The sequence below is a fragment of the Oncorhynchus mykiss genome, chromosome 3 (assembly GCF_013265735.2).
Source record: "Oncorhynchus mykiss isolate Arlee chromosome 3, USDA_OmykA_1.1, whole genome shotgun sequence".
Lineage (NCBI taxonomy): Eukaryota > Metazoa > Chordata > Actinopteri > Salmoniformes > Salmonidae > Oncorhynchus > Oncorhynchus mykiss.
This window is the reverse complement of record NC_048567.1, coordinates 21,108,581-21,134,246: the sequence shown is the minus strand read 5'-3', so window position 1 is coordinate 21,134,246 and position 25,666 is coordinate 21,108,581. Positions and strand designations below refer to the sequence as shown.

Here is a 25,666-nt window from a genome sequence, read left to right as displayed (position 1 = left end):
TAAATACATTTGTGCACAAATACGCCTTTTCTGTGTATGGAACATTTCTGGGATCTGGGTGGTGTTCGAATCTCATCACGGACAATTTCAGCAACTTTTTAACTACTTACTACTTTTTAGCTACTTTGTAACTACTTAGCATATTTGTTAACCCTTCCCCTAACCAACATCTGCTGTTGACGCCAGCGGCAAGGAGTCCCGCATTGTCTCATGTTGACGCAGGGTTTTTGGTTTGTTTAGCGTGTGCGGGCGTGGCGTGGCGCGTCTCTTTCCGCATCGGAATATTTGAGATCCACCCGTTTCTTCCCCCTTACGCGTTTTGGAACAATCATAGAGCTACACCCCGATCAAAAGAAACTCCCTCTGCTTTCAATGAAATCTCTAGGGGCTGAGTTTAATGACCTTGAAAAATGATCTGGAAAATAATTCTTGTTTTAAGAGCGGGGAAAAAACGCAACACTGCATGTGCGCAATTTGCAACAATGAACAGAGGTCAGAAATTCGTCTGGATTTAGTTTGGTAAATAGTGCTATAACGGTGAGTCATAACATATTCATCTCGACCAGGATAAGACTCAATACATTCACTCATATTTTCCTCTCAGGAAAACCCATATGAAAAACCAGACACTGGAATCCAAAACCATACATAGTACAGGCTTGTTGGAAAGGTGTCAGTCCAGAAATGTGGCAACAATGAGTGGGTCTATATTTTGCATAGGCCTATTCAGTTGTCATCATGGTCCAATAAAGAAAATGTATGAGAAATATATTTTCTCCATCACATGCAGTTAAACCCAAGTTGCCCCGGCAACTCATAAGTAATCAAACAAAAACATTTCACAAGCTGAGGGATAGGAAAAGGAGGAGGGCTGGAGACTTGAGGAGAGAAGTTTTATGCATGTAGAAGATTTACTCATGTAGCCTTTTCATGAGAAAGTGAAATGGCCATTTTACATAGATTCAAAATATTTGTTGAATGTAGTCATTTCTGTAGCCTTCTGTTAACACTGATGTTAAAAAAGATATGTGTGCTTTGTAATGACATGCTCTCGAGTGCACATTTATACTGGGAAAAAAATAGAAATGCAACAATTTCAAAGATTTGACAGAGTTACAGTTCATATAAACAAATCAGTCAATTTAAATAAATTCATTAGGCCCTAATCTATGGATTTCACATGACTGGGAATACAGATTTGCATCTGTTGGTCACAGATACCTTAAAAAACAGGTAGGAGTGTGGATCAGAAAACCAGTCAGTATCTGGCATGACCACCTATTGCCTCATGCTTCACGACACATCTCCCTCACATTGATCAGGCTGTTGATTGTGGCCTGTGGAATGTTATCCCAGTTGCTGGATATTGGCTGCAACTTGAACACGCTGTCCGTAGCTTATGCCTGCTTATACCATAACCCCACCAACATCATGGGGCACTCTGTTCACAACGTTGACTCTGTTCACAACGTCAGCAAACCGCTCGCCAACATAAAGCCATACACGTGGTCTGCGGTTGTGAGGCCAGTTGGACGTACTGCCAAATTCTCTAAAATGACATTGGAGGTGGCTTATGTTAGAGAAATTAACATTCAGTTATCTGGCAACAGCTCTGGTGGACATTCCTGTAGTCATCATTCCAATTGCACGATCCCTCAAAATTTGAGACATTTGTAGCATTGTGTTGTGAGACAAAACGGCACCTTTTATTGTCCTCCAGCACAAGGTACACCTGTGTAATGATCATGCTGTTTAATCAGCTTCTTGATATGCCACACCTGTCAAGTGAATGGATTATCTTGGCAAAGGAGAAATGCTCACTAACAGGGATGTAAGCAAATGTGCTCAAAACATCTGAGAGAAAGACACTTTTTTGTGTGCATGGTACATTCATGGGATCTTTTATTTCAGCTCATGAAACATGGGACCAACACTTGCCATGTCATGTTTATATTTTTGTTCAGTTTAGTTGCAAAGGTTTTGTGCTACTTTCAATAACAACATGAATTTATTTAACTGCTATTTCAATTATTAACCATGTTTGCATCCACTGTTTTTCTGCAAGAGTTAAAAATCATAACAGCTGTGATGGAAACAGGAAGTTTCAGTACAATTTTATAAATGCCAACAGATAATTTCTTCATTAGACATGGTGGGATTTTTTTGTGTCTGTAAAATTAATAATACGAGAAATTGTGGTGGAAACAAATATTGATTTAATAACAATTATTTTGAAGTAAACTTGGAGTCACGCTTTGATATGGTGTGTGGTCCTCCCACTAAGGACTTGCGAAACCATGCAGTTTATTAGGTAGGCCACAGATGAAATAAGTTATGATGAACTTCACAGGGTGGTGAAAGTGTGTGGTGATCTTGATACTCCTTTTCAAGAAATGTTAAGTGTCTTATTCTGGTGACATGATGATCAAAGCTTGACTGGCGTTAGAGAAATAAAAATATTCTCGCTGTTATCCATAATAATCTCATGTATTTGTATTTATATTTACTATGGATCCCCTTGGCAGCAGCTACTCTTCCTGGGGTCCAGCAAAATTAAGGCAGTTATACAATTTTAAAAACATTACAATACATTCGCAGATTTCACAACACACTGTATGCCGTCAGGCCCCTACTCCGCCACTACCACATAACTACAATACAAAATCTATGTGTACGTGTGTGTCTAGTGCGTATGTTATTGTGTGTGTATGTGCATGTGTCTCTGCCTATGTTTGTGTTGTTTCACAGTCCCCCTGGTTCCATAAGGTGTATTTTATTTATTTTCTTGTATCAAATTTTACTGATGGTTCAGTTACTTGATGTGGAATAGAGTTCCATGTAGTCATGGCTCGATGTAGTACTGTGCGCCTCCCAAAGTCTGTTCTGGACTTGGGGACTGTGACGAGACATCATGTGGCATGTCTTGTGGGGTATGCATGGGTGTCCAAACTGTGCACCAGTTGTTGAAACATATCAATACTTCTCACAAATACAAGTAGTGATGAAGTCAATCTCTCCTCCACATTCAGCCAGGATAGATTGACATGCATATTATTAATGTTAGCTCTCTGTATACATCCTAGGGCCAGCCGTGCTGCCCTGTTCTGAGCCAATTACAATTTTCCTAAGTCCCTTTTTGTGGCACCTGACCACTCGACTGAACAGTAGTTCAGGTGTGACAAAACTAGGGCCTGTAGGACCTGCCTTGTTGATAGTGCTGTTAAGAAGGTAGCGCAGAGCTTTATTATGGACAGACTTCTCCCCATCTTAGCTATTGTTGTATCAATATGTTTTGACCATGACAGTTTACAATCCAGTGTTACTCCAAGCAGTTTAGTCCCCTAAATTTGCTGAATTTCCACACTATTTATTACAAGATTTAGTTGAGATTTAGGGTTTAGTGAATGATTTGTCCCAAATACAGTGCTTTTAGTTTAAGGATTTAGGACTAACTTATTCCTTGCCACCCAGTCTGAAGCTAACTGCAGCTCTTTGTTAAGTGTTGCAGTCATTTCAGTTGCTGTAGTAGCTGATGTGTATAGTGTTGAGTCATCTGCATACATAGACACACTGGCTTTTCTCAAAGCCACTGGCATGTCGTTAGTAAAGATGGTAAAAATGTAAGGGGCCTAGACAGCTGCCCTGGGGAAATCCTGATTCTACCTGGATTATGTTGTAGAGGCTTCCATTAAAGAACACCCTCTGTGTTCTGTTAGACAGGTAACTCTTTATCCACAATATAACAAGGAGTGTAAAGCAGTAACACATACGTTTTCCAGTAGCATAATCCCAAAAGCCGCACTAAAGTCTAACAAAACAGCCCCCACCATCTTTTCATCATCAGTTTCTCTCAGCCAATCATCAGTCATTTGTGCAAGTGTTGTGCTTGTTGAATGTCCTTCCCTATAAGCATGCTGAAAGTCTGTTGTCAATTTGTTTACTGTAAAATAACATTGCATCTGGTCAAACACGATTTTTTCCAAAAGGTTGGTAAAAGGTTGATTGGTTGGCTATTTGAGCCAGTAAAGGGGGCTTTACTATTTTTAGGTAGCAGAATGCCTTTTGCTTCTCTACAGGCCTGAGGGGGCACACACTTTCTAGTAGGCTTAAATTGAAAATATGCCAAATAGGAGTGGCAATATCATCCGCTATTATCCTCAGTAATTTTCCGTCCAAGTTGTCAGACCCCGGTGGTTTGTCATTGTTGATAAACAAAAATAATTTAATCACCTCTTCCACAATTTCTTTACGGAATTCAAAATTACAATGCTTGTCTGTCATCATTTGGTCAGATATACATGGATGTGTAGTGTCAGCATTTGTCATTGCTAATCATGCCAATGAAAAAATCCTTAAAGTAGTTGGAAATATCAGTCGATTTTGTGATGAAGGAGCCATCTGATTCAATGAATGATGGAGCTGAGTTTGACTTTGTTTCCCCAAAATGTTATTTAAGGTGCTCCAAAGCTTTTTACTATCATTCTTTATGTCATTTATCTTTGTTTCGTAGTGTAGTTTCTTCTTCGTTTTATTCAGTTTAGTCTCAAGATTTCTCAATTTGCAATACATTTGCCAATCGGTTGTGCAGCCAGACTTATTTGCCATTCCTTTTGCCTCATCCCTCTCAACCATACAATTCCTCATCAATCCATGGGGATTTAACCGCTTTTACAGTGATTTTCTTAATTGTTGCATGCTTATGAGTAACTGGAATAAGCAATTTCATAAATTTGTCAAGTGCAGCATCTATTTGCTCCTCGATATACCCCACGGACCAACAGATATTATTTACATCAACAACATAGGAATCACTGCAAAACTTCTTGTATGACCTTTTGTACACTATATTAGGCCCAGCCCTGTTTTTTTACTTTGGTTTTCCTAAATATGGCTACTATATTGTGATCACTACATCCAATGGATCTGGGTACTGCTTTCAACCACATTTCTGCAGCATTAGTAAAGATGTGATCAATACATGTTGATGATTTAATTCCTGTGCTGTTTGTAACTACCCTGGTAGGTTGACTGATAACCTGAAACAGGTTGCAGGCACCGTCACAGTTTGCAGCTTTTTCTTGAGTTTGCAGCTTGGTGAAAGCCAGTTAATATTTAAATCACCCCAAAAAATACCTCACTGTTGATGTCACATACATTATCAAGCAGTTCACACATGTTATCCAGATACTGACTGTTAGCACTTGGTGGTCTATAGCAGCTTCCCACAAGAATGGACTTAGGTGAGGCAGCTGAACCTGTAGCCATATTATTTCAAAGGGATTTAACATCAGATCCTCTCTAAGCTTTACATGAATGTGGTTCTGAATATAAACAGCAACACCTCCACCATTTGCATTTCGGTATATTCTGTCAAATGTTTTAACCTTGTATTGCTATCCCTGTATCAACAAAAGTATTATCTCAGTGAGTTTCAAAGATAGTCAGAATATGAATGTCATCTGTTACTAGCAAATTATTGATTTCATGAACCTGGTTGCTTAAGCTACATATGTTAACATGGGCTATTTTGAGCACTTTTCTGGGATGCTTACTATTTTTCATTGCTTTACTGGGAAGCTTAGGACAGAAGTAGATATGTTCATGTTATTTATGTTAGTGCAGGGTGAGCTGCACACAGTGGACTTCCTACTAGGGCACATCGCCTCAGTGCTAACATTATAAATCTGGTTCAATAGGCACATGATTACTACATACAATAGCTGTCGGATCAGCAGAGGCATTCAGGGCAGTTAGAGGGACATCAATTAGGCTACTTAAATTGTGTCTACCAATGCCCCTGGTATAATGTACATTTGCTGAAGCATTATGACAACTCAATGTCACAATGGTAGGGATAAGATGAGTTGGGCTTGGGTCATTGATAAGTCATTGTCTCAACCCAGCCTTATAATGCTGTGAAAGGATCCAGGAACTCAAATGATTTGTGTGGATCCCATCCTCCTTATAAAACGTGTTTTGTTTCCAAAAGGTATCGAAATTGTCAACAAAAGTTATACCCATTGAGCTGCAATAATCACGTAGCCAGTTGCGAAGAGAAATAATCCTGCTAAAGCGTTCAATGCCACGATTCAGAGATGGCACAGGGTCAGATATGATGGGTATTTTATTAGTGTCTAGCAGAAAGTCAATCAGCTATTTTAAAATCCAGTTTCAACTGTTCAGAGCTGCCCTTCATAATGTCATTAAACCCCACATGGACTACGATAGAATCAATGTCTTTGTCCTGACGTAGTACATTCGGGAGCAGCTTAGTAATGTCAATTTCTCGAGCTCCGGGATAGGACATTACTGACAGGCCTGTATCTGCAAGCTGTTGGCTAGATCGCTGTTGGAAGACCAGAGTAGGCTATACACATTTGCTGTTTAATGCAAAGGTTTTTGTGACAGACTATTGGTCAAGTTGAAAACGCGATGGAAACACATTGAACTTTAGATTTGGCCTACAAATGAATATAACCCCTCTATGGAAAGATGAGACTCTCATGAACAGGATGGTGTTCTCAGTATAACCCTACAACCCCTTGTCTCATAGTATCCCATACAAATTAATGGAAGTATGGATGTCGTTTCGTGCCAAAAAGTTTAAGGAGTGTCCAAAAAAACAAAGATATTTCATGAGCTTTCTTCTATCTCCTAGATATAGGGCAGACACTTCAAAACCTTATTCCTTATTATTTATTTATTGACTATCAATTTGCCATTTATGAATGTGTTATTCAATACTTTTCTATGGCCTATAGTATTTTAATTTGATCAACAACCAAAAAATATTTATAATTCTGGTAGGCCACCTAAAGGGGTCCTAAAATGTAAAATCAAATAGCTAAATGATCCATGGTATGACCATCTTAAAACAATTCCAGATGTTAGCTTAGTAGAACTTAGCCTACAATCATGGAAACACATGTGAACCATTTTATGACATCTTGTTTGTTTTTCTGTTTTGTTCTTCTTTCCTTCCCCTCTTTATCTTAATGCCCTGGGAGGATAGTCTGATATGTTTGAAGTACATCGCCTACTTAAGGCTATATGCCTCTCAAACTCAACTCTGGACCTCGAAGCCAGTTCTACCTGCGTTCATTCATTGTTCCCTTCTAATCAGGGGCATATTTAGACCTGGAACACCAGGTGGGTGCAATTAATTATCAGCTAGAACAGAAAACCAGCAGGCTCCGGACATCATAGGGTAAGAGTTGAATAGCCCTGCTATACCTTAAACAAAGGAAATCACCTTATCAGATGAATTACCATATAGACTACGGGCACAGCCTATATTATGTCTGTATAACATGAGAATTTAGAAAGTTGGAAACACCGCACGCCTCAGTTTATAGCAGGCGAATGAACTCCCTCTCTCACTGTCACATCCACTCTGTGCGGACGAGGTACTTGGCTGGAGCGCGCCCGTAAGAAGCCAGTCGACATTTGTAACTGTTCTTAAACCTACATTCTGCGGTCAACTCACTCTGCAGACTTATTTTTGTTCACTTTGAAATTAAGCTCCATTCATCAACATCAAACTGGACTCTCGGCGGATAGTAATTTACTGCTGTTGACTTTCTTGTCAACTTTCACACACCGTTTCTTGGGACATGGGTGCGAGGCGCGATGTGCCAACTTTTCTGGCTCTATCCACATTTCTATTCGTTGCAACATGTGAACCAATGGATCAGAAATATATGCAAGGTAAAATAAATAATACTAACTAACTCATAGTAGTGCGTATTTTGTGAATCATCTAATTCAATTAAGGGGAAGTGTGTTTTCGAAATGAATTAATGCAGACAGTTATTTCAAACAAGCTTGCATTTTTGGTCTGGACTTCACTTTGTTCTGCCATAGACGCACATAAACTCGAGATGGTTATTATAATCCTGAAAATATTAGTTACAACTGTAATAATATTTAAAATGAAGTGTCTGCGCGCCCTATAACCATTTCTAACTCGAGTTTAAAACACTCCACACACAGGGTGCAAAGTTTGTCTCTCACCTTTATGGCTTGAAATGTGCTATTTTATCTCTAAAGGCTAGTTTCTATCATCTGTTTTCTCATTCATCTTGGTTATGTTGGTCTTGTTTCACTGCTGGTTAATTAGGTTCTTTATTTTCCATTTCATACACTAATAATATATATATTTTTAAATTATATATCCTCTCTTTTTTCTTTCTTTTTTGAGATGACAAGTTTTTTCCTTCCACATGTCATAACTGTTCATGTCTCCTCCACTTGTATTCTTTCTGACATAGACAGGAACAGAGAAAGTGCTAAGCCAACTATTTTATGACTTCCTTGGCTGACTTTCCCCTTATTCCCCTCTTTCCCCTTTGAGTGCTCACAGCCTGCTTGTGGCAGAAATCCTGACCATTGCCAAACCCCATTGTCCAAACCAGTGTGTGAATGGGTGAGGATATGTCAGGAATAATAGCAGAGAGAGTGAGGCAGAGAGAAAAGGAGGAAGGGGAAAGCCTTCTTACTGAGAGCCAGAAAGCAGCCAGGAGTCCTGTTCCTTTTATTACTCTCTCTTTTGTTTCCCCGTGGGTTTTAATATCCAGCAATGTGTCAGCATGGGCTTTGACTTTTGGCACTATGAAGTTCTCTGTGATAATGTTTCAGGAATGCCACTGCTAAAATTGATGGAAGTAAATTAATTATGTATTGGTGCACAATCTAGGAAAGACAACAAAGACAGAGGGAAATTCAAAGTCATAGGAAGAGAAAGTAAATTGAAAAATATGTATAAGAAAATAGTTGATATGTGCTATGTATTTGAACCTACAATGTTATAACACTGTACTATCTGCCGATGAAACGGACATGTAAACTGTAGATTGGGACAATTTTTTAGTGAAATAAAATAACTTGTAAAACTTAAGTCTTCATAAGGGATATGGTTCTAATAAGAGTCAGATTTTTTTTTGTTAATTTGGATGTTGCTTCAGAGATGTCAAGAAGTCACTCAACAGTTGTCCTCATATACCTGGGCAAGGGTCAAAGGTGAAGCGTCATCATGGGACTGGATGAGAGCCTTTGATCAGGGAAAATGGTAGATAGATACCCGCTCTCTTCTTCATTATCAATCTCTGTCATTCTCTCCTTCTCTCTCTCTGTCTCTCTCTCCCCACCCCCTCTCCAGTCATTGACATGCTAACCCTGGACTCCAAGACCAGTGTGTCTGCGGTGGAGAAGGTGACAGGTGCCATGAGTGTGTTCAGTGACATCTACATCGTGTCCACATTCCGCTTGCCTCCCAAGATGGGAGGGGTGCTGCTGGGCTTCTACAGCAAAGAGGAGAACAAGAAGTACCTGGAGCTGGCCATCATGGGAAAGATCAACAAAGGTACTTAGATCCTGTCACTCTCACTCACTGACTAAAACAGAATGAACTATTTCCCAGTTTCTCTGTGAAGGAGCATACAACTAACTCAGTCTCAAACCACCTTTAGTATTTAAAAGTGTTCACATGAATATCAATCTGTCCATCAAGTTTCCCTTTTTCATCCCCCTTTTTTTCTATCCATTTTACTTTTCTCTCCTTGTTTTTCTTTTGCTGTTATTAGTTACCTGTCCATGTTCAGTAAATCCCTCAATTTGAGTTTTTCTCCCCCTGTTACCCTCTCTCGTAGCTCTGGTGCGTTACGTGAGGGAGGATGGCAAAATTCACACAGTGAACCTCCAGAGCACAAACCTGGCTGATGGTCGCACACACTCCATTATTCTCCGGATCGGAGGCCTGCGCAGAGACAACCTACACCTGGAGCTCTACGTCAATTGTCGATTGGCTGACTCCAGCCAGGGCCTCCCTCCATTGGTCCCTCTCCCCGCGGAGAAGGTGGAGATTCGTAATGGCTTCAAGGCCTACGCAAGGCTACAGGTGACAAGGAGCACTGAGTCTGACACTAAGTCCCAAGTAAATCCCATGCCCCTTTAGCTAGGGGCCAGGGCTTCATCTCAGTAGCCCAACGTGGCTTGTTATCCTCGTCTCCTATCCTCAATCTGCACTTATTTAAAACACAGGGTGAAACAATATTGTGGATACCTACTGGAAATTAGCTTTCACCTGTCAAGGTCTTTCACATCAGTGTAGATGAAGTGGAGCAGATGAGGAGTGGAGGCAACTTTTAATTGAGAGGTGGTCCTCTTTGACTACCTTTATACATGGCAACAGCTGTCATATCTAATCATATCATAGCAGCTTCAACCACTGCATGGTGTGATCCAAGCTTCTCCCATTACAGGGTGCTGTGGAGTCCCTCAAAATTGCGCTAGGGGGCAGTGTGGCCAAAGCAGGTACCCTGACAGACTGTCCATTCCAGGGGGATTCATCAGTCTACAGCACAGGTGTGTCCAAAATCACTATATGACTTTCCAAGATGAAGTCTGTTGTGAAAATGGTTAATCAGATGTGTATCCTGAACATGTTTCAACCTAAAGTCCTTTTCCTCTTCTCACAGTCGGTGCGACTGCAGAAGTGAACTCCATTCTAGGTGAGTGTATCCAAATGTCTCTTTTCAAGTATACAGTGAAATCAATGTATTATGGAAATGTGTGTTGGCTTTACTTGACAATGATTGGGCATTCTGTGGGTATTGTATTGTCAGGAGACCACACAAAGGCTCTGATTGGTCAGCTGATCATCTTTAACCAGATCCTAGGAGAGCTGCGAGAGGACATCAGAGAGCAGGTGGGTTGTGTGTGTGTGGGTTTGTACAAGTGTATGCATGCAGCATGTATGTGTGTCTGCATACTGTATGTGATTGTGCATTTTCATTGATGTCTCCAGGTGAAGGAGATGTCCCTGATTAGGAACACCATTCTGGAGTGCCAAGTGTGTGGTGAGTGAACAGCCATGGGAAAAAAACGATGTGTACTGAAAAATTTGACCCATTCCTCATGTTCCCTGTTCTTGTCTTGCTCATAAACATGAAACCTAAACCAACAGTGTGTTGACCTCCAGGCTTCCACGACCCTCGTTCCCGCTGCTCCCCCAACCCCTGTTTTAAGGGCCTGTCCTGCATGGAGACCTTTGACTACCCAGGGTACCGCTGTAGTCCCTGTCCGGAGGGCATGACGGGCAACGGAACCCACTGCCAAGACATTGACGAGGTATGACACAATAACAGATAGGAAATGGAAATTAGCCTGGCTGGGTTTTAAATTGTGTTTTTTACACTGCCTCAAGCTCACAGTTGAATGAAATGTGAATTGTCAAGGCTTTTAGGGTGACAGCTGAGCTGTTGTCAAAATAGGCCGCGTCACATCAAGTACTGTACTCAGCACGGCTCTTATTTCAAAGAGCCCCTACTTTACCACTTATCTCTGTCTATTTCTCTCTCGTCTCCCCCACTCTCTCTATTTCTATTCTCTGTCTCTCTAACCTGTCTCAGTGTTCCATAGCCCAGCCCTGCTACTCTCCAGGTGCGTGTATAAACACAGTGAAGGGTTTCAGCTGTGAGCTCTGCCCCCCTGGTCTCTGGGGCCCACCCCTCTTTGGGGTCGGACTGGAGTACGCCAACCACCACAAACAGGTACAAACACACACACACTATTACTTTTTTCCTTACTGACATAATCCATAATTCCCTATTGTCTTATTTCTTCCTCACACACCTTGCTGTGGTTTTGTCTACAGGAGTGTGCAGACATTGATGAGTGTATTGAAGTTGCCAACGCCTGTGTGCCCCACTCCATGTGTACCAACACCATCGTAAGCAGAAACCCTTTTCAAATGTGTTTATTACAATGTATGTACAGCGTCAAATCTTCACAAACGAGACATCGCTCTCTTGTGATCATGTGAGAGTACTGTAGAGCCGCTGTGTACTAAAGCTGTTCTCTCTCCCTTGCTCCTCTTTCACCCCCAATCTCTCCTCTCTCGCCCCTCCTCCTCTCACTCTCTCCCACCTCTCCTTCTCTTTCTACCTCGTCCTCCTCCTCTCTCTCTCTCTCTCCCACCTCTCCATCTCTCCCAGGGCTCATTCAGGTGTGGTGGCTGTAAGGTGGGTTACTTGGGGAACCAGACAGTGGGCTGCGTGCCCCGTAGGTCCTGTGCCACACTCAGCTTTAACCCTTGTGATGCCAACGCCCACTGCATTATAGAGAGGAACGGAGAGGTGTCCTGTGCGGTAAGCAACAGTGGTCTTTTACTACCTTTGCCCTCCTGGACAGGAACAGAGGAGCCACACTACCCTATACTGCCAGCCTCGGTATACTACTTTATAGATGTTCTTTAGGTTTGGTTGAAAATGCTCTCCTTTGTTCCACTCTCCAGTGCAACATTGGCTGGGCCGGTAACGGGAACACTTGTGGCACAGACACAGACATTGATGGATACCCAGACCGCTCTCTGCCCTGTATGGACAATGACAAGCACTGTAAACAGGACAACTGTGTTTACACACCCAACTCAGGCCAGGAGGACGCAGACAACGACGGCATCGGAGACCAGTGTGACGAGGACGCAGATGGGGACGGCATCAAGAATGTGGAGGTGTGTTTCCATCTCAGACCCTCTGTGGTAATTGTATCTGGGTGTATGTGAATGATTGTAAGTCATTGTTTCTCATTTTTTCTCATGACCATAACGGTTATATTTTGCAGGATAACTGTCGACTAGAACCCAACAAAGATCAGCAGAACTCAGACACAGACTCTTTCGGTGACGCCTGTGACAACTGTCCCAATGTCCCTAACATTGACCAGAGGGATACGGACAACAACGGGCAAGGAGACGCCTGTGACAATGACATAGATGGAGATGGTGTGTATTCACACAGGCGCGTGCGCACACAGACTCACACTTTCACTCACACACTCACTCACACATAAACGGCAAGATGTCTGGGAGACATTGAAGTTGACATTACACTCATTGCAACTAGGTGATGGCCCTCATGTCGCCCCCCTGTCTTACCCTGGTGTTCAGGTATCCCCAACGTGCTAGACAACTGCCCCAAAGTCCCCAACCCCATGCAGACAGACAGGGATGGAGACGGGGTAGGAGACGCCTGCGACAGCTGCCCTGAGATCAGCAACCCCATGCAGGTAAAATAACCTTCACACACCCCCAACTCCCAAAATGTGGATCTACAGAATATATTCAGCCACTCTTGGCTGAAACAGGGGTTTAGGCTGCTCATTTGTCTTGTCTTTGGTTTATTCTGACCTTCTCCCTCTAGACGGACATTGACAATGACCTGGTGGGGGATGTGTGTGACACTGACCAGGACACGTGAGTCTCTGACTTCAACACGCACGCACGCCTACACACAAACAGATACAAACTGCACTCACACTGCTACAGCTGTCACACAGCGCTACACCTGCTGTGGCTAACACACACATGCATACACCTGCTGCGCTCATATTCTCAAAAACACACATTCACTTTACACCTGCTACAAGTAGACACACACACCTGCTGAGACTTGTTTTTGTGCTGCAGTTGTTAGACCTTCCTGATGGTGTTTTTCTAGGTGATCAAAAAAATGCAAACTATTTCAGTACAAACAAAATGAGTGAACATAACACGACTTGGGCCAGGATTCAATGCAAGGCACACTATACCCGATTTTTAAAGGTCATGTACAATTGAGCCGACATGCGCAGCATTTACCATGAATGCGATCTCTATGACCGTTGTTTAAAATGCCTAAGGCCCATTGTTGGTTGTCTAGTGCACTGCGCTAGAGCATGTCTTGAATTAAATCCCATCCTTTGAGTTGAACTGAATTCCAATGCGTCTATGTGTGTTCCAGGGATGGGGACGGTCACCAGGATTCCAGGGACAACTGCCCTGACCATCCCAACAGCTCCCAGCTGGACTCGGACAATGATGGCCTTGGGGACGACTGTGACGATGACGATGACAATGACGGATTCCCAGACGTACAAGACAACTGCAGACTTATCACCAATCCCAACCAGAAAGATTCCAACAGTAACCAACCGTTATTAAAACTTGAACAGTGAACTATCCCTTTAACAGTAACCAACCGTTATTAAAACTTGAACAGTGAACTATCCCTTTAACAGTAACCAACCGTTATTAAAACTTGAACAGTGAACTATCCCTTTAACAGTAACCAACCGTTATTAAAACTTGAACAGTGAACTATCCCTTTAACAGTAACCAACCGTTATTAAAACTTGAACAGTGAACTATCCCTTTAACAGTAACCAACCGTTAAAGGGATAGGTTCACTGTTCAAGTTTTTGCTTATTTATTTACTTCTGCATTGCTAAATGCTTCAAAAGTGCCCCTCTGTCTTTCTATGGCCGTCTCCCTCTCCTGTCCCAGGTAACGGGGTGGGCGATGTGTGTGAGAACGACTTTGACAATGATTCAGTCTGGGATCTGATTGATGTGTGCCCTGAGAGTTCAGAGGTTACACTGACAGACTTCAGAGCCTATCAGACAGTCATTCTGGATCCAGAGGGCGATGCCCAGATCGATCCCAATTGGGTGGTGCTCAATCAGGTGAACTCGCTTGACCTCTTTGGCTCAACACATGAACAACTTTGATCGTAGGCTGAAATATCCCTTTAAGGTTATCCTCCTACTCTGAAATCAGTTTACAAGGAGCACCATTATGGTTATTATAAATAGGCCTATGTTAGTGCATTGACTACAGTCTAAAGCCTGGTATATTGCATTGTGCATATTTGTCAAGTTCTTATGGAATACTCAAAAATTACAGTGAGGGAAAAAAGTATTTGATCCCCTGCTGATTTTGTACGTTTGCCCACTGACAAAGAAATGATCAGTCTATACTTTTAATGGTAGGTTTATTTGAACAGTGAGAGACAGAATAACAACAAAAAATCCAGAAAAACGCATGTCAAAAATGTTATAAATTGATTTGCATTTTAATGAGGGAAATAAGTATTTGACCCCCTCTCAATCAGAAAGATTTCTGGCTCCCAGGTGTCTTTTATACAGGTAACGAGCTGAGATTAGGAGCACACTCTTAAAGGGAGCAGCTTGTTACCTGTATAAAAGACAACCAATCAATCAATCAGATTCCAAACTCTCCACCATGGCCAAGACCAAGAAAAAAGAGCTCTCCAAGGATGTCTGGGACAAGAATGTAGACCTACACAAGGCTGGAATGGGCTACAAGACCATCGCCAAGCAGCTTGGTGAGAAGGTGACAACAGTTGGTGCGATTATTCGCAAATGGAAGAAACACAAAAGAACTGTCAATCTCCCTCGGCCTGGGGCTCCATGCAAGATCTCACCTCGTGGAGTTGCAATGATCATGAGAACGGTGGCGAATCGGCCCAAAACTACGCGGGAGGATCTTGTCAATGATCCTAAGGCAACTGGGACCATAGTCACCAAGAAAACAATTGGTAAAACACTATGCCGTGAAGGACTGAAATCCTGCAGCGCCCGCAAGGTCCCCCTGCTCAAGAAAGCACATATACATTCTCGTCTGAAGTTTGCCAATGAACATCTGAATGATTCAGAGGACAACTGGGTGAAAGTGTTGTCAGATGAGACCAAAATGGAGCTCTTTGGCATCAACTCAACTCGCCGTGTTGGGAGGAGGAGGAATGCTGCCTATGACCCCAAGAACACCATTCTCACCGTCAAACATGGAGGTGGAAACATTATGCTTTGGGGGTGTTTTTCTGCCAAGGGAACAGGACAACTTCACCGCATCAAAGGGACGATGGACGGGGCCATGTACCGTCAAATCTTGGGTGAGAACCTCCTTCCCTCAGCCAGGGCATTGTAAATGGGTCGTGGATGGGTATTCCAGCATGACAATGACCCAAAACACACGGCCAAGGCAACAAAGGAGTGGCTCAAGAAGAAGCACATTAAGGTCCTGGAGTGGCCTAGGTAGTCTGTGGAGGGAGCTAAAGGTTCGAGTTGCCAAACGTCAGCCTACTAAATCATGTTTTGCAGAAGGGTCAAATACTTATTTCCCTCATTAAAATGCAAATCAATTTCTAACATTTTTGACATGTGTTTTTCTGGATTTTTTTGTTGTTATTCTGTCTCCCACTGTTCAAATAAACCTACCATTAAAATTATAGACTGATCATTTCTTTGTCAGTGGGCAAACATACAAAATCAGCAGGGGATCAAATACTTTTTTCTCTCACTGTAGGTGTGTGATTCATTGTGGATACAGATTCTGATTTTAGCGAGTCCTCTTTTATTGCAGGGCATGGAAATAGTTCAGACCATGAACAGTGATCCTGGTTTAGCTGTGGGTAAGTTCATGTTATGGGTTAAGTTGTTTGTTACTTCTTGTCCTAGTCCTGTGATGTATGTACTCTAAATATAATTGCTCATTTTTAGCCCTACACAGTGATTTCATTATAGCAGTGTATTGAAAAGGTGCTGGAAAGAAATATATACATTTTTAAATTCCAATGAACTGAATTGATCTGACTCAACGTAATGACCTCCCCCAGGCTACACAGCGTTCAACGGGGTGGACTTTGAGGGCACCTTCCACATCAACACGGTGACGGACGACGACTATGCAGGCTTCATCTTCGGCTACCAGGACTCCTCTTCCTTCTACGTGGTGATGTGGAAACAGACAGAGCAGACCTACTGGCAGTCGACACCCTTCAGGGCCATGGCCCAACCTGGCCTGCAGCTCAAAGTGAGTGATGGGACACAAACACAGCAGCCTATAGGTGGTGCTACTGATAAGAACCTTGGCTGAATCGGGACACTTCCTGAGAATCACCTTCAGACAGACTCTGTTGTTGGATATAAGTACAACAAAGCATGTTGTGGTGGCATTGTAAAAACCTTTGATGGTTATATAAAATATAAAATAATCTACTACAGGGTTCAGAATATACAACAATCTCTGTTTGTCTGTCTGTCTTGTTCCCCTACAGGCAGTGAAGTCCCGTACAGGGCCTGGTGAGTACCTGCGTAACGCCCTGTGGCACACAGGGGACACCAACGAGGAGGTGAAGCTGCTGTGGTCGGACCCACGGAACGTTGGCTGGAGAGACAAGACATCTTACCGCTGGCAGCTCAGCCACAGGCCCCAGGTGGGCTACATCAGGTAGGCCACACCCCTCTTTCTCTCTTAGTTATTTATTATTTGTATTTTATTTTAATCTACTACTTTCTATTTGTAGCCGATGTTCAGTAACTGTTTTATTGTCAAAGTCCTTTAGTACCTGCTTAACTATGTATCAGAATTCCATCGTTTTTTACTTAATTAGGGGCAGATGGGTTCGATGGGTTTGCACTTGAAGCTGAGTTCATCCTCACTGGACAGGACACAGTTGTGGTACACAGCTGTGTGACCACTGTTGACCACTAGAGGGAGTTTACACTGCCTTGGCTTGGCTTGGATGATTAAAAAATAAAAAGAAAGATGGCTGGTGGCAGTTTGGTGGACTTGGTGGCTATTCACCAATTTATACTCCATATTTTTTCCCTCCTAAACCTCTTTGTGACTTTTACAGAGAGACCGGGCCCCCTGGCCCTCTATTGTCCCTGTTGCCATGCCAACCAAATCCTTGGCAAGAATTTTCTGAGTGCCGTTCATATGCAGATCCAGAGGAAACTACTGTAGAGTGGGGGGTCTGAGAGAGAGAAAGCGAACAAGAGAGAGGGGGGGAGGCAAGAGAGGGAGAGTATCAAAGTCAGAGAAATAAACAGAAAGATAAACAAGTGTGAGGGAGTCACTGAGAGTAACATAGCAGAATAGGGAAAAATCTCAAGCAGATTGTCAAATTCTAAGAGTGTAAGAGAATATCTTGAATCAGATGTCATGTCCGAGGAACATATTGCTTATGCAAATAGTTTAATAAACCAGATTTATTGGGTGGCATAAATACCATATTGTGCTCAACAAAGCATCAGCAAGACATTTTCAGAAAACACATTCATTTGAACCAACACCTGCGTTTGAGCATCTCTCAAAACCCTCACATCTCTGGCCCATTATCAGTAGCGATGTGTAGGTAAAATCACTGGGGAAGCCAAGCCAGAACAAAAAGCCATATTATGTTGTGATATTTATTTGCTCTATAACCTGCCTTGACACCGTGATTTATAAGGCATAAGGCCGAGACAATAAGAAGACACAGCGGCAGAATAAATTCAACCACATATTTGTTTCATTACAAAACCGGAGAACAACCTCTGTCCGGTGAAGTCCACAAAACATATTGCCTGTAACAAACAGTTACATGACCTACAGCATGGTCAAGCAGGGTAATGTTTCTGACTATTTTTGGACCACTAAACAACTGTTGATTTAGAACCACGGAAAGTTACCACAAGTTGCAAAGAAAACAGGAGCTGCCTCCGCTATTCCAGCACCATTTCAACTTCAACATCATCAAATCACCTCTGCTTAGTCTAATACAGTGACAACTAAAATATACCAAAAACGATTTAGTCCAATCAACGTAAGCTAAATATGATGTGGCTGTCCATGGAACTGATTTGTGTGTGTATATTTGTGTGTGTTTGCATGCGTACAAGTAGAAAAAACTTGTTGACGCACCTGACTTGTAGAGAAACGCCAATGTCATCCTCCTCTCTAATGTTGCCTAAACGGCCTATGACTCTGTCATACAATACACACTTGTTGTTTTCCTTGCCATTTAGCCTAACTACCTTTCACTGGCAATGATGCACCAGGCCAGCATACTACATCTAGCTACTTGTTAACGTCCAGGGGCACAATGTATGAATTTATGGTTAGATCAGAATCGCTGTTATAATCATTGGCCAGTACGGAGAATTAAGTAAAACCACAAGTCCAAATCCCGATCTCCATCCATTGCTAATGGACACAAAGAGATGCAACAATTCACATTTTTTTCGGTCAATGATGATGTTTGGCTTGTGATGTGATTAGTCTGAAGCCAAATCCAAACTGGCTTCCCTTGACACTTTTTTTTGTTTTGTGCTCCAGGACCATTCAGAGCTGAGCTCACACAGTTTAGCTCAACACTGATTGGCTATTATTATTTTTTATTTCTAATCAATGGAGACCGAATGCTCGCTGGCTTCCCTTGCATTCAATGCTATGGGCAGCAACAATTTCATACTCTTTCTGACCAGACAGCGTCGGATAGATACGCTACACATACTGAGACAGAGGGCACTGTTACGTTAGATCAGATGCTTTCTCTGGTGAGATACATTCATCCTGTTGCGAATTGAAGGAAATGTATGAAACACAGAGGCAAAAGATACATAATTTTTAATGTTTTTTTCTTGGTCCATTTTTTTGGGGGAAGCCTAGCTTCCCTTGGCATCCATGAATACACGCCACTGCCCATTATAAAAAAAGTTGCCAGGGAAAAGGAGAGTTGGGGGGTGGAGTTTAAGGAGGTTGTGGAGGGAGGGGTGGGGTCTCTCCAGTTGGGTGCAGTGAGGGGAGAGTGGAGAAAGAGAGACATGTTTTTTAGAGGCAGGGAGGCCCTATTCAGACCCAAACAGAGAGACACCTGCTTTGTATGCTGTGCAGAGGAGTCAATGGAGCACTGCAGCGATGCACTCACTCAGGCAGCGACTGGGACAGGGGCTGGGCCTGCTCTCTCTGTCTCTCTTTCTCTGTTCATCCAAATCACCCATTTTGAGTTATGTGTTTACTTGCCACTGGGTTTTAGTTTGGTAGCACTTCATTTGACTAATCTCTTATATGACCACATGCCAACTACTACAGCTACCCACAACAATCCCGTTATGGGTATGTGACAGTGGTATAAATAAGGACAGTGTGAAGTTATAGGATGACTTTCATTTTGATAATTACCAGAGGGAACATGACTTGAAATGACAAGGGAATTTAAAGGTCCCCTGATTTGTGCATTGTTCTGCGCTCTGTGGCAGGGTGAAGTTATATGAGGGGACGGAGATGGTGGCTGACTCTGGCGTGGTGATTGACACTACCATGAGAGGCGGACGACTGGGGGTCTTCTGTTTCTCCCAAGAGAACATAATCTGGTCCAACCTGCGCTACCGCTGCAACGGTAAGCAGCGTTCTTCACATTGCTACTAACCACTAACGATACTTGTATTGAACAACATAATGCTAGTGAACTAATTTACTTGTATGTTCTGCTTCATGTATCTGCTGTTTCTTAGACACTGTTCCAGATGACTTCAACCCATATCGCAAACAGGTTCTGCTGCACATCAAGGTGTGAGAGGATTCGAGGATGTGTGAGTGCTGAGGCATGTAGATGAGTAACCTGTCCAGCACTGTCTCTCTACACACAAACACTCACACACACACTCGTATTGCCTCTCAGTACAGAATTTCAACTGCTGTTAAAATGTGTGTGACTGTCTGCCCATGAGTGAAAGGGGAGGAGTTTCAGAGTTGTGGTAAAGGAGGAAGAAGAACCCATTTACAACATTGTTATACCAGACTGGAAAAGCAAAAAGGTACTAGACTTTGGAAGAAAGTATACATGATAATGAATGTATGTAGGACTGTGTTACTTCTGGGTTTGAGTTGCTGTCCTTGCCTTCAATTTCACTGTATGAACGGTGGTTGTGTGAATGATAGCGGTTAACCGTTGAGTTTGACTGTTGCGTTAGGTATGAGTGCTCTTGTTGCTTTGTGTTTGTGTATTTACAGCTATCATAGGAATAAATTGATTATATTTTGTGTTTTAAGACTGAACAGTTAAAGGATGTTTTTTTTAAATCTCATATCTAACTGTAAAATAAAAAACATAAGCTAGTGTTACAGGGATGATGGGAATTTGAAAAATACTGTACATCCTCTGAATATGAAACTCCGGGTAACTCTGTCATGACCAGATAATGTCATCTCAGCAGCAAAATACAGATCTGTCACAAGAGACTGTAGACTTGCAGTTATTTAGCCATATTACTTTAAGCCTTTAATAGTGGAATTATGTCCCTAATTTGAATAAATGTGGATTCTAGTGTATACTTTCCTGGGCATCTGATTCTGTGCCCAGTAATTGAATATGAAATAAAGCCTTATTGGATGTGTTTCTTTAAGTCATCTTTAACTGATTAGTTAAACAGAAGCATAAACAAAGAGCAACACAGTCTTTGTCCACAAAAAAATAATAAACAATTGAATGTCTTAATGTTTATTTGACCTTTGTGATTCTGTACACAACAAGAATGCTAATGAATGATACGACTTAGAAAAAAAAACTGTCAAGAGCAACTGTGAGTGTGCACTGCTGTTCCGAGGTCATCCAGTCAGTGAAGTATGTGGTGACACTGGTGCTAACTGTATCTAATCGTTGAGTGCTGTGGTTGTCATCATACCTCCCAGGAGCAGACAGACCCCAGGGCTCAACTGACTGAACTGCCCAGTCTGTCTCCACTGTCTTCTTCTTTGTTCCATATTAATAGCCAGTCATAGAAATCCATATACCTTGTACAGAACTTGCTATATTTAATATCATATATTATGTGTCACATAGCCTAATTACGTTATTCTTATGTCGGTGTAGTAACACTGTAATAACTCAATGATGACACTGTATTTTAACATGTTACATTGTAACTTGCTTTGTAATGGAGTTGAGCATTTTTGTGCTACCACATAAGTGAAATAAAGCCTCTTCCCATTCTACTTGTGTAATAACAACAAAACAAGTTCCCTGCTGAGGACAGACTTGAAAATGAATTTGGATTCCATTTAGAATGGAGTATTTTAAGCATTATTCTATTAAGCTGGAGATGTCCTGCTATTGACCCCTGACTACTGTGTCTGGATTCCAATCTGATCATTCATTCTCTTTGCTCTATCCTGACTAACTCTCTCACAGGTGTGAATAGATGCAATATGATAGGCATTTGTCATCCTAGGTCTTGTTGGCCATACAGAGTTTGTGCAGTACTGCTTCCTATCCCAATATGAGGGAACTTTCAGAGTGAAGTCACAAGGGCAGAGGGAAGAGAATGACTTAGTGGAGTTGGCAAAGCTCCTCACGTGGCAGCTAGCCAGCCAGTGTCTGGTGCGGACAGTGGGACCGTTTGGAAGCAGAGGCTTGCCAACTGTATAGAATAAATTCACTGGGTTTCTCCCATAACAGGGAGAATAGATAGAATAAATTGGGTCAATATGGCGAATGACATAGTATCACAGATATTTTTCTCTAAATAATTGTAGTAGCAAAATGTATTGAAGAAAGTGATTTTGAAAATTTATTTTTAAGTGAGAACAAAGTTTTCAAGTACATATCACAGTGTTCTTACACACATGTACGGAGAGAAAATAATGAGGAAAAACAACCTTTCTGAGCTCCTCTGTTAAAGATGGAATACCCTGGGTCCGGGAGGCCGGGACGAGTGCAATATTGGGAGGGCATTGTACAACAGTGCACCACATCCCACACCTGCCTGGCCCTGGGAGGGGTTAACACTTAATCTGATTCCCCAAGCACCAATATTTCATGATCTGGCTGCAGTCCCAAGTTTACCCTCTCTTCAGATATGTCTGAGACTCACATTGCCTGAGGAAGACAAAAGTGTTGCATATTAGTCACTGTCTAAAAGAGAGCCTAGGCTCTCTCTCTCTCTCTCCCTCCCGCACACACACACACACACACACACACACACACACACACACACACACACACACACACACACACACACACACACACACACACACACACACACACACACACACACACACACACACACACACACACACACAAGCCCTAACAGTTACCAGGGCAACAGGTCTCCAAGCCACATAGGGGTAATCTGCTAGGGTAGCCAAAAAAGTCAAGGGAAAAAAAGTTTTCTATGGAAAAAACACTTCCACATTCTAAAATGTATTGTCAAAAGTATTATAATAAAAAAATATATATTGTGATACATAACAGGTGCATAATTTCGTTTGGGGAAAGGTTTGGACTTTGGAGGAGTGTGTCCAAACACACACTGTCTAAGCCCTTATAAACAAGTACACTAACTAAGATAAACATTTAGACCAATGAAAATGTGTTTAAAACCTTACCTCAAGTCACAAGTGATTCATTGCCTCTTCATTCATATAGTGTCGCCATTCTCTTGAATATGTTTGATATGGCTTATGAAAATGCATCATCAACAATTCGCCAGGCAGTTAGAAATATGGGTTCTTATTAGTCCAGAATTCCTTATATGCTGGATCTGTTTTCTTAAATGCATTCCGAACCCATTCTGCAATTATCCATAGCCGAAGATACAGGACTTCTTTCCTCTCCTAAAAGCTCTCTGACAATGGACCTCGCGCTCCGAATAGCCACTGCTTGGTCAATGGACCCCGCCTCCACTGCTACAACAAACAAAGGCCACAACGCAACGCTCACTGAGGCATGTTGGTGCCCCTCTTAAAAGGCTAATAACTTCGGACATTCTCCGCAGTTGAGTAAACATGTCTGACTATCCTTCCCTCTGTATGTATATCCCTGCAGGAATGTCTACATTTTAAAACATTTAGTAAATCATGATTAAATAGGTTAAACTACAATGGACTCACCCAAATTCGGCATTAATGATATTCAGAAGTCAATCAATGAAATTTCGCGCCACTGGTGCCCGCCACATGTCACGTGAAAACCTAGCGATAAATTGAAAGGGTAAAACGTGTAGGCATGTCATTTACTGACATTCGCCTACTGCCTGAAAACATTATCACACGTTTGGTCACTTGGTTGCATTTTCTATACCAGTTTCAAAGTTTCTAAATACAGTATAGCCTTACAGTTTGTTTGGGGGGTTTGGCACCTGTCCTATTCCTGCTGAGTTTAGCACCTTGGCTGTGTGAATGGTGCATGGTGCAGGCCACTGGCTTGGTTGGGTCATCATACAAACCACGCAGCCTGGCCTCAGAGCCATACGGAACATACTTTACGTATTTCTGGGCACCTCCAAGCCCTATGTTATCTACTAATGCACCCCATTATTTTTATTTCTACTTTGCACATTCTTCCATTGCAAAACTACCATTCCAGTGTTTTACTTGCTATATTGTATTTACTTTGCCATCATGGCCTTTTTTGCCTTTACCTCCCTTCTCACCTCATTTGCTCACATTGTATATAGACTTGTTTATACTGTATTATTGACTGTATGTTTGTTTTACTCCATGTGTAACTCTGTGTCGTTGTATCTGTCGAACTGCTTTGCTTTATCTTGGCCAGGTCGCAATTGTAAATGAGAACTTGTTCTCAACTTGCCTACCTGGTTAAATAAAGGTGAAATCAATTTCAAAAAAATAAAAATAATGGTCTAGTTACTTTAGACAGAACTAAAAGTTGGGAGATTGGATCAGGGAGGATTGATGAGCGTAATCCAACTGTTGCGTGTTTGAGTCAAGTTGGGGCAATGTAGTATTTTAGCTAACCCTTATTCTAAACTTAACCAAATTCACTTAACCTGCTATGTAAATTTACCTAAATTTTGTCTTTTTAGTTCTCCTAACCTTTTACGTAAATTATCCTAACATTTGTCGTTAGTTTCCCTAAACACCAATGTAAATTCTCCCCGTAATTCTCCTTTGTTGTGGTATACTACGAGCTAACTAGATCTACTCAGGCTTTTATAAAGCTAGCTAGCTTCAGTTACCTTCACATTCCAGGTCAGGCTTCACCCGTATGATGGTGGATATTGCTCGTCCGCCTGCCGCTAACTGCGTGTGCATGTCGCATATGGCTAGTCGAAGGCGAACTCTTCATTGAGACAATGCTGAAATATCAATCCATTGGCGGGTCAGTGCCACATTTTCATTTGTGCTGAAATTATAATGAAAGAAAAGTTATCCTTATTTTATTACTTATCGTTAATGCTATGTTTGGTGTGCTTATCAATGCACGGCCATCTTTTTCCCACTACTATCGCTCCTTCTTTGATCTGTGGAACAACTTGCTGCATTGTGGCTGTATATAGACATATAATCCATAGCAGGGTTTTGGAATCTTTAACCCTGGCAATTTTACAGATAAACTCATGGATACACTACCAATGGCTACCAGTCTTGACTAGAATGGGAACTGCCATCTATGGATTATTTGTCATTGGTTGGTTGTGGTTGTCAGTTTTCTTTTGGCCAATTTTAAAATACAATTCCGCTAAAACATTTACAGTTTGGAAAGCAAATGCTGTCATTATTAAATGTGCAATGTGAGGGTATTTTAACATTGCAAAACATTTTTACACACACATGTTTTTTAAATTGGTCCTCAACTAGTGGCTCAGACACTCCTTCAGGACACATTGAGTTAGCCCTGAGTTAGCTTGCCCCAAGCAGGTTAGTTCTGAAGGATTCGTTGCCATAGAAATTTACCTGGCTAAAAGGTGAGCGACTTTTGTGGTACCGGTTAACCCAAATTGAACTCAGAGTTGACCAAAGTTACAGTACCTGCTAACTCCTCAAACCTGATTCATAGTTAAGGGCTCTGGTCTCAGAGAAAGATGTACAATACATACATCATCCAAGACGTATGATAAATTACATAATCCAATTTGTATGCTATTGTATGACCTGGTAAGAGGTATCCCACTGGGTACACCACCTTATCTCAACGTGGATAACTGGGTAGTATTTGGTTGAGATGTTGATTAATGAAATTACAAACTATATTCATCCACTCAAAAAGATAGCCAAAAGTTTGCTGAATTTACAACGTGTTATCAATATGCTTCCAACCATCTA

General features: G+C 41.9%; 1 protein-coding gene across 2 annotated transcripts; it reads left to right on the top strand.

Moving 5' to 3' along the window:
- Positions 1-351: 351 nt before the first annotated feature.
- On the top strand, positions 352-22,025 carry LOC110513063 (thrombospondin-3a). 2 transcript variants are annotated; one of them, XM_036971713.1, is made up of 22 exons: positions 352-537; positions 9,158-9,361; positions 9,648-9,895; positions 10,260-10,362; positions 10,476-10,508; positions 10,623-10,705; positions 10,805-10,856; positions 10,979-11,127; positions 11,409-11,549; positions 11,654-11,728; positions 11,994-12,146; positions 12,293-12,511; positions 12,622-12,781; positions 12,947-13,065; positions 13,200-13,252; positions 13,779-13,960; positions 14,321-14,499; positions 16,199-16,247; positions 16,452-16,648; positions 16,893-17,065; positions 19,861-20,000; positions 20,116-22,025. In XM_036971713.1, exons 2-22 carry the CDS (start codon positions 9,166-9,168, stop codon positions 20,175-20,177), a joined length of 2,766 nt encoding a protein of 921 aa, XP_036827608.1. In that variant the 5' UTR covers positions 352-537; positions 9,158-9,165; the 3' UTR covers positions 20,178-22,025. The 2 variants fall into 2 exon arrangements, with proteins under 2 accessions (XP_036827608.1, XP_021448791.2); XM_021593116.2 differs by lacking the exon at positions 352-537 and adding an exon at positions 7,291-7,707.
- The last annotated feature ends 3,641 nt before the right edge of the window (positions 22,026-25,666 follow it).

Coding starts and splice junctions, on each gene's coding strand:
- LOC110513063 (XM_021593116.2), top strand. CDS start 7,614: ATGGGTGCGAGGCGCGATGTGCCAACTTTTCTGGCTCTATCCACATTT. Junction 9,896..10,259: donor AGGCCTACGCAAGGCTACAG/GTGACAAGGAGC, acceptor CTCCCATTACAG/GGTGCTGTGGAGTCCCTCAA. Junction 16,649..16,892: donor AACCTGGCCTGCAGCTCAAA/GTGAGTGATGGG, acceptor GTTCCCCTACAG/GCAGTGAAGTCCCGTACAGG.